At 41.4% G+C, this 12,932-nt stretch overlaps 1 protein-coding gene across 3 annotated transcripts in view; it reads right to left on the bottom strand.

The window, feature by feature from the left end:
- sv2bb (synaptic vesicle glycoprotein 2Bb) overlaps positions 1-12,932 on the bottom strand; it is a 91,119-nt gene that overhangs the window by 20,674 nt on the left and 57,513 nt on the right. For 2 of the 3 annotated variants that reach the window (XM_037540780.1, XM_037540779.1), the window contains 2 exons: positions 9,007-9,152; positions 5,947-6,482 (listed from right to left, as the gene is read on the bottom strand). In XM_037540780.1, the coding sequence (XP_037396677.1) occupies positions 5,947-6,403 (457 nt within the window). In that variant the 5' untranslated portion in view covers positions 6,404-6,482; positions 9,007-9,152. Of the gene's footprint in view, positions 1-5,946; positions 6,483-9,006; positions 9,153-12,932 lie in introns of those variants that run through there. The other variant, XM_017725702.2, reaches the window with a different exon arrangement.

Here is a 12,932-nt window from a genome sequence, read left to right as displayed (position 1 = left end):
TGCGAATTTAATTTTTGTCCAATTTTGAGTGTTTCCCTGACTAAAGTTCCCAACATGCATTACACAAATATATTACACAGCCATTGGGAGAACAGAGGAAACAAACTCTCTTAAAAAGCTTGTTCTTCAAGTGTTCTGTAGTAAAGAAAGTGGTTCTAAATTGAACCATGAACACTCAAAGAACCATTTGCATGCTTAAATGGTTCTTTATATGGTGAAACTATTCTTCAGAATGAAGGAGAATGTGTTGTGTATGGTTCTATACAGCAGTTCTGCTGTTGTTATGAAGTGAATAGTAACAGTTGTATAATATATATAATATTATTATTTAAGACGCATCATCAGGAGGGGATTACTAGTCTTTAAATCAGAGAATCTCACAGTGGAGATGCGTCTGTGCTGCTGTGAGAGGAGTGCAGGTTGGAATGATGTTCAAAGGGTACATTTTTCATGTTTGGTGGAGTGTCCCTTTAATGATGGAATGAGAAAGCACAGATGGCGTTACGCTGCGCTGTGATTGGACGGAGACCAGAGCGGGGAGTTCCAGCACTTTCTCTGTAATAACTCAAAGAGATGTAGCAGTGGGCAGCACTGTACGGGGGGATTGCGGGGGGAGGGGGGCGGGGGGGTGGTGGGTGCGGTGTGTCCAGAATGTGTGAGTTTTTCTCTCTCTCCATCTGTCTGAGAGAACAGCCGAGTCAGCACATCAATACTTACCCTGACCTTCATCTGATACTCTCTCTATCACTCCCCCCTTTCTCTCTCTCTCTCTCTCTCTCTCTCTCTCTCTCTCTCTCTCTCTCACTCTCTCTATGTCTCTCACTGTCTCTCTTTCTCTCTCTGTTTCTCTCTCTCTTTCTATCTATCTATGTCTCTCTCTCTGTCTATCTCTCTCTCTTTCTCTCTGTCTCTCACTGTCTCTCTTTCTCTCTCTGTCTCTATCTCTCTCTCTTTCTCTCTGTCTCTCTCTCTCTGTCTATCTTTCTCTTTCTCTCTGTCTCTCACTGTCTCTTTCTCTCTCTCTCTCTCTTGCTTGCTGTCTCTCTGTCATTCCTCCTGCCTCTCTTCTTCCTTCTTTTTTCAGCATCTGCTTTTCTGGTTCTATCAGTGTCTTCTCCTGCTGTTTTTGTTCTATTAGGATCTATTGTTCTAATTTTATAAATATGTTTTTTTGGTTCTATCAGCATCTGTTTCTGCTGTTCTGGTTCTGTAAGTATGTGTTGTTCTGGTTCTAGCAGTATCTGCTCCTGTTCTCTGCTGAGGAGCGTTTCTCTGTACAGTGTGTTTACAGTCCAGCGCTGAGAGCTGAGCCTGTAGATTTACATCCTCGTCCACAGCCAATCAAGATGAAGGGAGGGATGTGGAATAAAGTCGTGTGTAAATCTGGTCGGTAATAAACCCTGAATAGCTGCAGTTCTGTCCATCCTCAGCATGGCCGTGTGACCTGCAGGGATTAATACTGACCAATGAGAGCCGGAGGATGGAGGGATTGTCCTGAAAAGACTCTCATTTTCTCTCTCTCTCTCTCTCTCTCTCTCTCTCTCTCTCTCTCTCTCTCTCCCTCTCTCTCTCTCTCTCTCTCTCTCTCTCTCTCTCTCTCTCTCCCTCTCTCTCTCTTTCCCTCTCTCTCCCTCTCTCTCTCTCTCTCTCTCTCTCTCCCTCTCTCTCTCTCTCTCTCTCTCTCACACTCCCTCTCTCTCTCTCTCTCTCTCTCTCTCTCTCTCACTCTCTCTCTCTCTCTCTCTCTCTCTCTCTCTCTCTCTCTCTCTCTCTCTCTCTCTCTCCCTCTCTCTCTCTCTCTCTCTCTCTCCCTCCCTCTGCTGGTCAGAGTGATCATTATCACCTGTGGAAACAGGCACCAGCCTCTCATATTACCACAGTGCGTTGCCTGATTATGGATAACAGCGTATCAGAAAGTGTGTCAGGCTTAATATGTCTGTGTTTACATTAGATAGTGAGAAAGTAAAAGTAAACCACCATCAGTGGTGCTGGGTGGGTAAAAAGCCCCCTTAAACATGAAAGTTTGTGCATTAAACAATGTTATAAAATGTTCATAGCATCATGACAAAATAATTCAGATAAGTCCACGAATATCTCCTGCTATCTGCGAGTCTGTTATCAGAGCTCCTTCAGGGGTCTCGTGCTTTTGAGTTTATGTATATTGAATGTAATTGAATCTTTTAAGTATTTTATCAATAAACTGTTAATTAAAAACATGAACATCCTGGAAAAGTCATGTAAAATAATAAGTGCTGGAAAAGTCATTGAATATATAAATTTGGTTTTCCATTACTGGAAATGTCATAAAGAATAATAAATAGAAGCATGTGAAGGATAGAAATTTGGGTTTCCAGATCTGGAAAAGTCACGGAAAAGAAATGAGATTTTCCAGACTTGGAAAGCTCATTGAAAATAATAAGTGCTGGAAAAGTCATAAAGTGGAGAAAATTGGTTTTCTAAGCCTGGAAAAGTCATGGAATTTCCTGAACTTTTCCCACATGCTGTTCATCCTCTCATGATGTTTGAAACACTGATTACTCTTAATTACAAAAACACAGGGAGACAATAGCCATGTTTACATGCAGCCTAATAATCCAATTAATAATCTGACTAATAGCTCAATTGAAATAGAATACGTCCATGTAAACACCACAGGTGGAATAGTCTAGTCTTAATGAGGCCATTCGGAATACAGTTTCTATCCAATTGAATGAGGGGGGTAATCCTGCAAATAATCGGTTAAATAGAGGAATAATATCTGTGTAAACTCCTGTATGCGATTATGCTCTGATCTGTAAAAGACGGCGGTGGGACGGACGTCCAGCTTATGTGTCTCAGAACACAACGTCTACCTTTCGGCCTTCTTTAATAAGGATATGTGAAGGACGTTTTTCCTGAGTCTGACGTCATTTCAAAGCAGGTAAAAACAAGCACTGCTCACTGCTGCTCATCTCACTCTGACTGGACTCACGTGATGCTCGCTGTCATGGTAACGTCTACACTAAGTGGTTCATCACGCATGTGCATCATTTTGGTTAGGATTACTTGTTGTGTGGGTGTAAACTGAGATGTTCCATCAGATTGTTGAGTACAGTGAGAATAAACACCTCAGTCTGAATCTGTAATTGGAATATGTTAAATTGGATTGGCAGAAATCTTGCATGTAAACAGAGACACTGTGTCTAACGTACCTGCACATGGACCACCTTTACTAACACTTACTAACAAGAATCCCGTTTAGCCGTTTAGACACGTCCATCTCACCTTTCACAAACGGGCTGGTCCATTTAAACTGCGTTCTGATTTACAGCTCATGAGTGCTTGAAGGTCCTTATTCCTTTTAGAACAGCTGAGATGTTTGCATGTTAAATTAGTGCTGGACATGATGGACAATATTTATGATATTTTCATATTCATCACAGTGTCAGATGATATTAATGTTTAGCATTTAATAATGTTAATGTTACAGTTCTATAGTTAACTGTCCGGACTTGCATCATCAGACAAATGCTTGGCAACAGGGACTCTATATACTACTATATACTATATACTACTAAGCATACTAAAACTGGAAGGTAATGTATTGCATACCATATCACTCTTGTCAGAATAAAACCTTGTATCTCCAAAAAGGTAGCTTTACAGGAAATGGAAAAATATTCATTTTTAACAGAAGTAAATAGATGAATAAATATTTCCAAGTAATTTTGGACCATTTCTGGTCCAACGTTTGTCCTTGCAACCTGAAATTTTGCCACAACTTAAAGGCAACTGACATTTTTAAACTATGTCAAAAACGAAGATACGAGGTTTTGTCCCAACAGCCACAATATGTTATGCCAATATGATGGTATAGATGATATATTGCCCAGCACTACGCTAAATGTTTGGCATGGAAATTTCATTTTCTATAATGGAAAGTCCTGGAATTCCTCACGCTCTGATTGTCAGTTCTCTTATGGCTGACCACGGACACCAATTCAACACACACATCGGCCAACGCAGCGCTGATCAGAGCCAACGGTGCGGGTCACACCGTACAAACCACAGGAGTGGGTTCGATTGGTGTGTTAGAGCCCTGAATCATCACACACTCACCTTAAACTGCAGAGCTGCTCAGTAATCTCTAACAGACTTGATTATGTGGTTTCTGTTATCTATAAACATAGACTGGACGCTCCTGAGGCCTTTATCTGAGTCAAGGGGTTCATACGCATCACCAGGCAGATCTTAACTGATTTGAAGTCGAGTGAAACAGCCAGATTAATCTCAACATCGACAATGCCATTAGTTAATTTGGGTGCATTCTTTATTTATGCCCTGCTTAAGTAGCTGCTGGCTAGTATTGAACGCTGCCATCATGCGGGCCCATCCCAAATCACAAAATCACTCAAACTAATTAGACTTGGACTTCATGCCAGAGTGTACAAATGGGCCCTGCATCTGGAGTCACATGCATTTTACCTCTAAAAGTTTGAAGACCTGTCATTCTGCTAAGTTGCAGTCAAAACCCACACATTAGATTTATTAGAAACACCTACCTTGTATTTCCACTAACTGGCCACTTTATTAGAAACACCTACCTTGTATTTCCACTCATTGGCCACTTTATCAGAAACACTTACCTTGTGCTTCCATTTACTGGCCACTTTATTAGAAACACTTACCTTGTACATACACTTACTGGCCGCTTCATTGGAAACTTCTGAATGGCTATTTTCCTGACTAGCATTGTGTCAGCAATTTAAAACTTCTGTAATTTAAGGTGCATTCCTGTTATTTTGGCCATACACACACACACACACACACACACACACACACACACATACACACACACACACACACACACACACACACACACACACACACACACACATTTTCTAAGTCGCTTCTCCCTCAGGGTCGCGGGCGGGTGCTGGAGCCTATCCCAGCGGTCATCGGGCGGAAGGCAGTATTGTTATTTTGGCCAAGAAGACCAAAATGTCCTCTTTTTCTGGCTTGAGGCTTTAACACATGTTACATGTTGTGACATGTTTTGATGTCGCAGCAAACACTTTGGCTGCTTCTCATAACTCTAACTCCTCTACAGGCAGAAATCCCCTATGTTAAAGGATAAGACAACATTATTGTGTTTATATCACAGGATGTGAGTATATCACATCACAGTATATGCCATCATATATCACATCATAGACTATAATAAAAACTGCCTGCCTTAAATTGCGAATTCCATATAAAAGTGATTTAATCGTTCATCATTAACTCCACATTATCAGTTACAGACTGCAGTCCATCTGTTACTGCATAGCTTATCAGCCCCTCTACTCCTTTCATCACTGGTCAGTTCTTGACCACAGGACCACTTTGTCCAGATATTATTTAAGTGGTGGACCATTTTCGGCAGTGACATGGTGGGTGAATACAGCTGTTCTGTGAACATTTGGCCACCCCTGGTCAAATTCCATGTTGTGATGATTTTGTTAGTGTAAATACAGTGTGTATGTATATATATATATATGTGTGTGTGTGTGTGTGTGTGTGTGTATACAGGGAGATTCACTCGAAAGAGGCCCTGAACATTCTGTAATACCTCTCGCTACAATGAAGCAATCTGAACCAAACAACATTTAATGTGCTCTTCAGTATATGGAGGTTCGAACAAGCTGGGATGCCCCTGGGTCTGAGCGATGAGGCAGGCACTGGACAGCTGTCGTGATGTTAACCTCTAATGCTTGCCGTTACGTTCAGGAACATGGAGCGCCGCATTGAAATGTGTCTGGCAGAAAATGGAGCTTCACGTCCAGCATCGCATGTAATGCAACATATATGTCAAGGTATGTAGTGGATTTTTTTGATTCAGGTTGCTTCATTCTAATGAGAGTTACAACAGAATATTCGGGGCCTCTTTCAAGTGAATCTCCCTTTACATATATATATCTGACTCACCCAGCATGCCTTTCTCCGCATTGGACAGACACATGTCCTTCTCAGCACTGGGCAGCGCAAAGGCTACCACGAAACACTCCACGCTGTCCGCCATGAGCGCCAACCCCAGCACCATGAACAGGCTCCACTGGAATCGTCCGTGCCCGCAGTCCTCTATGATGTCTTCATACTGCTCTGCCAGCTCCTCCTGCTCTGACATGGCATCCACCGCCGTCCGAGCCTTCGTCCTGGCCGCCCGGCGGGCAGCTTTGATCTCGTCCGGATGCGGTATGCCCTGGTACTCGCCCTCGTACATCTGATCGTCCTCATCGTGACCTTCGGTCACGTCACTGGCGGCGTCCTCCTCCTGGGGTGGGTAGTCCGTCTGGTAGCCGTAACCATCCTGACCGCCTTCGCCGTACGTTCCGTATCCGTCGGGGTCACCGTGGTGATAGCTGTTCTGGTAGGGGTCAGCCATTATTTCTGATTTGATTTGAGATTCAGCAAAGCGGAGAACTATATGAGCATAATCTTCAGATCCAGCTCAGACAGGTGTTCTAGATAGATAGATAGACAGATAGAGTTTACAGAACATCAATAAGACATTCAAAAAGACCTTTTTGTGAACAGTTTATATAATTCAAATGCACATTTTTCAAATTGTTAGTGGATACAATATAACAAAAAAACTACAATGCTTATTTTCAATTTTAATCATTTTATTTTGGGTTCTACTGAAACAGATTTACAGCTTCAATATTCCAAAAACATGATTTTTTCTTATACTGTACATCCTCTGTCCAAATTGCGCTGTTAGAGCTCCTGCGTCTTTAAGCCCCGCCTCCCAATAAACGTGTGCTCTGATTGGTCAGCTTGGACTTTGCAACACTGCAGACGGTTTACATACACAAAGAGCTACATAACACACTAAAGGGAAAAGCCAGACAACCATTTTAATACGGCAAGTGATTCAAACAGCAATCCTGACGTGCTTAATTTGTGACCAGTGCATATTGTGTAAAACTTTAGGCTTGTATCATCATTAGTTTTTTGCATGCCCATTATTTTTCATCTTGACTGTTTTTAATTAATAAAATCAGATCAAATATTTGTTCTCTGTGACTCAATCAGATGAACTAGGGCTCTGTTGTCTCTCTCTGTGTAAAATGCTGTGACTCTGCGTTGAGCTGCTAGAGAGCAATGAGGGGTGAAGGGGAGGGGTGAGAACCCCCTGCTGTGAAAAACAACTCACACCTCTCAACAAAGAGGGCCATGCTGAGATTAAATGGACTGCAGCTTCTACACATATGCACCCCCCCACATTTATATTACATGTGTGGTGTTGGGCTGAACCTGCGGGCATTAACAGCGTAGAGGTGCTGTGTCCTTCATTCTGTACTACATGGCCTGCTGTTAGTGTGTGTGTGTGTGTGTGTGTGTGTGTGTGTGTGTGTGTGTGTGTGTGTGAGGGTGGACAACATGGACAGGCTGCTGATTGGCTACAGCTGCTAAATGAGAACCCATAAGCTGGATACTCGTGATATTTTCAACATCTGGTATTTTTACATAAATTGTTATGGCTGTATTGATTTAAAAACACAAGTAACAAACACTTCAACACCACACACAGGCTAAAGAGTCCGGTACAGCTGACACAATGCACACAGCATTTAAACACAATATAAACACTTCTATAAATGTAGACCTGCTTTTTGACTAATGACTGGTTTCGTAAATGCCACATTTCTATCATATTTCATCGGTGTTACTGAAGAAAATGCACAGTTTAACTGAAGGAGCTCCAAAACAGGTGGAAATGAAAACTACAGAAAAAAGCTGCAAAAGTAGAAGAGTCACTCTCGTTAATCTAAACTTTCCTGGGAATATTTTTGGTTGTAAAACGTTTTTGGTCTTTGGTTGTACGATGTGTAACTACCTACACAGATATAGACATGCAAGTTTGTCATTTTATGGCAAATTGGGAAAAAAAATGAGTGATATTTTTTGGCACTGGAGCTAATTTGACCTTTTATATCTCCACATTGGCCTTTTAGATTTGTGAACTTTCATCTTTGTTTCCAAATGATGTGAATGAGGATCTTAATCTCAGTTGTTTTCTATTAAAAAAACAGTGTTTTGATTAATGTACTATTAGTCAAATGATTATATATGATACATAATGGTTTCTGATGTCTTTGATGTATTTGATTTTTGTTTTTGCATCTGGGTAAATTCTCTTGCTGGTGTGCTGTCACTTTAAGAAGCCCCTAGCAGAGCCTACACAGATGAGGGTGATTTGTTTGGGTCTTTAAAATGAAGTAGGCTGAGAAAGATGCTTCATGAGCACTGATGAGAGCAAGAAGCTGAAACGTTTGTTTTGTTTGTGTCTGTGTTTTTTTTGTGCTCTATTTAATGGAGTAAAAATTTATATTTTTGCTCGACTTGTCTGACTGTGTGCTGGCGAACCTCTTTCTGCTCTATTTAATCCAGATTTTTGTGCTTTGCACCTGTGACAATCTACTTTTTATGGAGCTTAACAAAAATGTTTTGGAAAGTAGGCATTTGTTTTATAGTAATAAAGGCTTCTGATTTATGAGCTGTTAAAAACAAAAACAATCAAATTACGCCTGACAAAGGCTGACAGTCACATCTCGTTTGTCAAAGGCGAGCATAAAATAGTTTTACCCCTGGAAAGAGCACATTTTAATTAACAAATGTACCAAATGGGAAGTTAGTATCTCGAGCCAAACTGAATATATCAAAGCATCAAACATGCCTCGTTTTACAAAAGACGTAAATACAAAACTGTGGTTTTAGCTTGATTTGTGTTGCTGGTAGTGAGACACACATCGTTTCTGAAAAGCAAAGTTTTTTCTTCCTTTTAAGGCAAAAATTTCAATCTTTTTTAAAAATCCCCAAATCTCTCAGTGTCTCAGTAATGAATGAAGACACAGTCCTGACATTCTACATACTAACTAATAGACAAAATAACATTATTTACTGATAGTATCAACCAAGTCTGAGATGGTCAGTCTGGAGATCTTTGGGAGACACAATTTACAGAATTTACACGACACTTACAACAGCTTCTGGCTCCGGCGTTCCTCAGTTTACAGGGACAGAGAGAAAATCACGTCTTCTTTAAGTATCTGGCAGGTTTGTGGTGGCATCTGGTGACTGAACATTACCTCAAACTGCTCAGATCCTCCCAGGTACTCATGCTGAACCTGTTAGCAAAGAACAGATGCACCAAATCAGCAAGTGTGGCTCAAAGAGACTCAATGAGAAGACATTTGGAAAAATGAATGCATGTAAAGGTTTCAATGTGTGAATGGTTTAAAGAGAAAATACCCCTCTTAGATCAGCGCTGCTGATTAGCAACCCCCCCCCCCCCCCCCCCCCCCCCCCAAAAACCCCCATCTTCACTTAGACTAACGTGATTTATGGCACGTTAAAATTTATCACTGTAAAAATTCAGTGAGCTGACAGAGATCAATTGGCCTTGGAGAGACACCCAGCATGACTGCGCTAACAACACCAGAACGAGCTGTTTTAGGACGTCACGCTCACATCGATTTGCTCTCAGCTTCAGGACATGTTGGTGTCTCCTGGACCCAGCCCATTTGATTCAGCTAATGTAGAAAAACAGAAATGATCTAATGTCAGAATCTAAAATAAATACAGAAATATTTTAGCAATAGAACCCGAGAGGAGGTGTGTTGTGGTGAAATAACATCACGGCTGTGATTTGGTCACCGTAGATCATCACAGCCGTGATGTTTTTGGCGATAACTTATGACCTCGAATGGTCTATTGCTTTCATACAACAGTTAAATAAATACAGTAAGAACTGAATAAACTGGCCGTGAACGCGGCGTTTAATATGTTTTAATGTTCAGTTCCTTCCTCCAAATTATAGCTCCTTAACAAGCAGCTTGTTACTATGTCACAGTAACGAGCTCCACCCACTCGCTGCACAGTCTGCTGTAAGACTCGCCTTTTGAAGTACAGACTGAGCCATAAACCTGCCACAATATCAGGTTCAGCTCAGTTTTGTCGGTTTTTGCCAGATCAGTATTAATGTTGTTTTGTTCCAGCCGGTCTGTAAAGCTTCTTATAGCCCGTTTAGTTTGGCGAATGGTATCAGGTTCATTTCTGGCTGATTCCAGGTTGTTTAGCTGTTCTTCTGTCACAGCTGCCGACTGAAAAGCTGCTCAGTGGTGACGACAGTTTGGGAATTTAGTGTCATCTTATCTTCAGAGTCGGACGAAATCAGCTTTTGGTCAAATGTGATCTTAAAAGTGTCTGTTTTCTGTTTGTGGTCAAGTAAGAAGTAAAAACGTTCAAATGGCCTGAGCGTCTCCTACAGCTGTCAAAGTCGTTGCTTAGCAACAGCATCTCAGTGGAGTGATACAGTGTTTGTGAAAAACCTGTGATGTTAAGATGAAATAACAGCACAGTTAGAACGCCTCTCAACCAATCAGCTCGCGCGGCCAGAACTAACTGTTGTGCAAAGTAAGAATAAAACTGAGAAACATGATAACATTAAGACATTAAAACATGCTAAAGTTCAAACACAGTAATGTATGAACATCCAACCACAGGAACATGCTAACCCTCTGCTAGAAAAACCAGCATGTGTTGTGTGTTGGACGCTGGTACACTGGTCCACCACCATGACCATGCTAGGTCATCAGCCAGATCAGCTCTAGCGCAGCATTGACCAGCAGGGCATTAGGAAACGCCAAAATACGCTAATGTCGTAAGAAAACCGCGTATGTCCATTTTTTGTTGTTTTTTGGTTTTTTGACAATTTCATAATGCCTGTTGGCCTTTACATTGTCTGTAAATTTCATGATGAATGGACTAAAAGAAACAGCCCAAAATGACTTGCAAAAAAGCCAGGTTGCATTGACTTACATTAAAAGTAAAATGAGTTTTTTCCTTCTCCTGTAAAGTTACCATTTTAAAAATACGAGGTTTTCTTCAGACAACAGCGATAAGCTAACGTTACAATACAAAAACGATATTAATGTTAAAATACAGGACCATGTTAATGTTATTACAGTGATGTACCCACAATAAAGTAGCCTTAAATCATGGACATGGACTGGGGTTGAAATCAGGACAATCAACTTCATTGACTTTGTAAATATACGCTCAATGAAGCCGATGGAGCTGAGCTCGTTTTACAGTGTAAGTTCTTCACTTCCTTGAATTCATCTTCATGACCTTATAAAACGTTAAATGACTTATTAATTAAGGCATCGTATCATATCTGTGTATCAGATTTTAATCAGAGGTATTTGTGTATAAGTAGCTCTTCGTACTACACAACCTTGTTGGTGTATCAGCTACCATAGCAACAAACACAACAGGCTTCATTTTCTCTCACCAGTTACCTCACAATTTTCATGCTGCAATTGCAAGAGGCGGGGCTTTTCTGGTGATATCACCACACAGCCTCGTTAGTGCTGCTCCATTTGTGTGACCAATAGGCTTCATATGACATTCCTACTGAGGACCTGCGCTACCTCAGCTACCTCAAATGTATCTCCCTCTCAGGGGTACAGCACCGCCCAAGAGCCTCTTTGCGCAGCCACGTTGCATGGCCACACCTCCTGCACTCCCACAGCAGGTGACCGACTCCAGAGTTATGCACTGTGGAGTGTGAAATACCTGAAATCCTTGCAATCGTTCTCTGAGGAACATTACCTTAAAACTATAACTATTTAAAAATCATTTGAAACAATGTTGGACTGTTTGCTACTGGATTTTGGCACGAAGGCGAGACTCTACCCATCCTCACTCATACAGGACTTGGCCTTTCCTGACAGCTTCTTTTATCACCTCTTCAAGATGTTTTCTGGACATTTCACAGTGTTTCTCATCTTAAATTGACTCCCTTTTCAGAACAGGTTGCAGGCATCAGTTTCAAATGAGCAAATTGCTGCTGTGTAAACAAAACCTTGCCTCTCCATTTTTGTCGTTTTTCAGTTTTTGACATGGCTTAAAAATGCATGTTGTTCTTTACACTGTCTGTAAATTTCAAGAGGAATGAACCAAAAGAAACATCCCGGAATGACCTATAAATTATTCTGGTTCCATTGACTTACATTAAAAGTAAAGTAGGTTTTTTCCTTCTCCTGTAAAGTTACCATTTTGGTGATACAAGGTTTTGTTCCAACAACAGAGATATATTCACAAAGAACACACTGCAAAAAATGACATCTTATCAAGCAAAATGATCTTAAATCTAGTCAATATACACTATATTTCCAAAAGTATTCGCTTGTCTGCCTTCACACATATATGAAATTCATAGGGTTTAATATGATGTGGGACCGCCCTATACAGCTATAACAGCTTCAACTCTCCTGGGAAGGCTTTCCACAGGGGTTAGGAGTGTGTTTATGGGAATTTTTGACCGTTCTTCCAGAAGAGCATTTGTGAGGTCAGACACTGATGTTGGTCAAGAAGGCCTGGCTCACAGTCTCCACTCTAATTCATCCGAAAGGTGTTCTGTTGGGTTGAGGTCAGGACTCTGTGCAGGCCAGTCAAGTTCTTCCACACCAAACTCGCTCATCCATGTCTTTATAGACCTGCTTTGTGCACTGTTGCGCAGTCATGTTGTAACAGGAAGGGGCCGTCCCCAAACTCTTCCCACAAAGTTGGGAGCATGAAATTAAAAAATATCTTGGTGCTGAAGCTTTAAGAGTTCCTTTCACTGGAACTAAGGGTCCAAGCCTGAAAAACAACCCCACACTATAATCCCCCCTCCACCAAACTTTACACTCGATACAATGCAGTCAGACAAGTACCGTCTCCTGGCAACCACTACACCCAGACTCGTCTATCGGATTCCCAGACGGAGAAGCGTGATTGTTCACTCCAGAGAACATTTCTCCACTGTTCTAGAGTCCAGTGGCACAGGTGGCGTCTGATCACGGTACCACACTAGAATTCACTGAGCTCCTGAGAGCGACGCATTCTTTCACTAATGTCTG

The sequence above is a fragment of the Pygocentrus nattereri genome, chromosome 8 (genome assembly GCF_015220715.1).
Source record: "Pygocentrus nattereri isolate fPygNat1 chromosome 8, fPygNat1.pri, whole genome shotgun sequence".
In the NCBI taxonomy this organism is placed as follows: domain Eukaryota; kingdom Metazoa; phylum Chordata; class Actinopteri; order Characiformes; family Serrasalmidae; genus Pygocentrus; species Pygocentrus nattereri.
The sequence above is the reverse complement of the archived record's forward strand: the minus strand, read 5'-3'. Positions and strand labels throughout refer to the sequence as shown.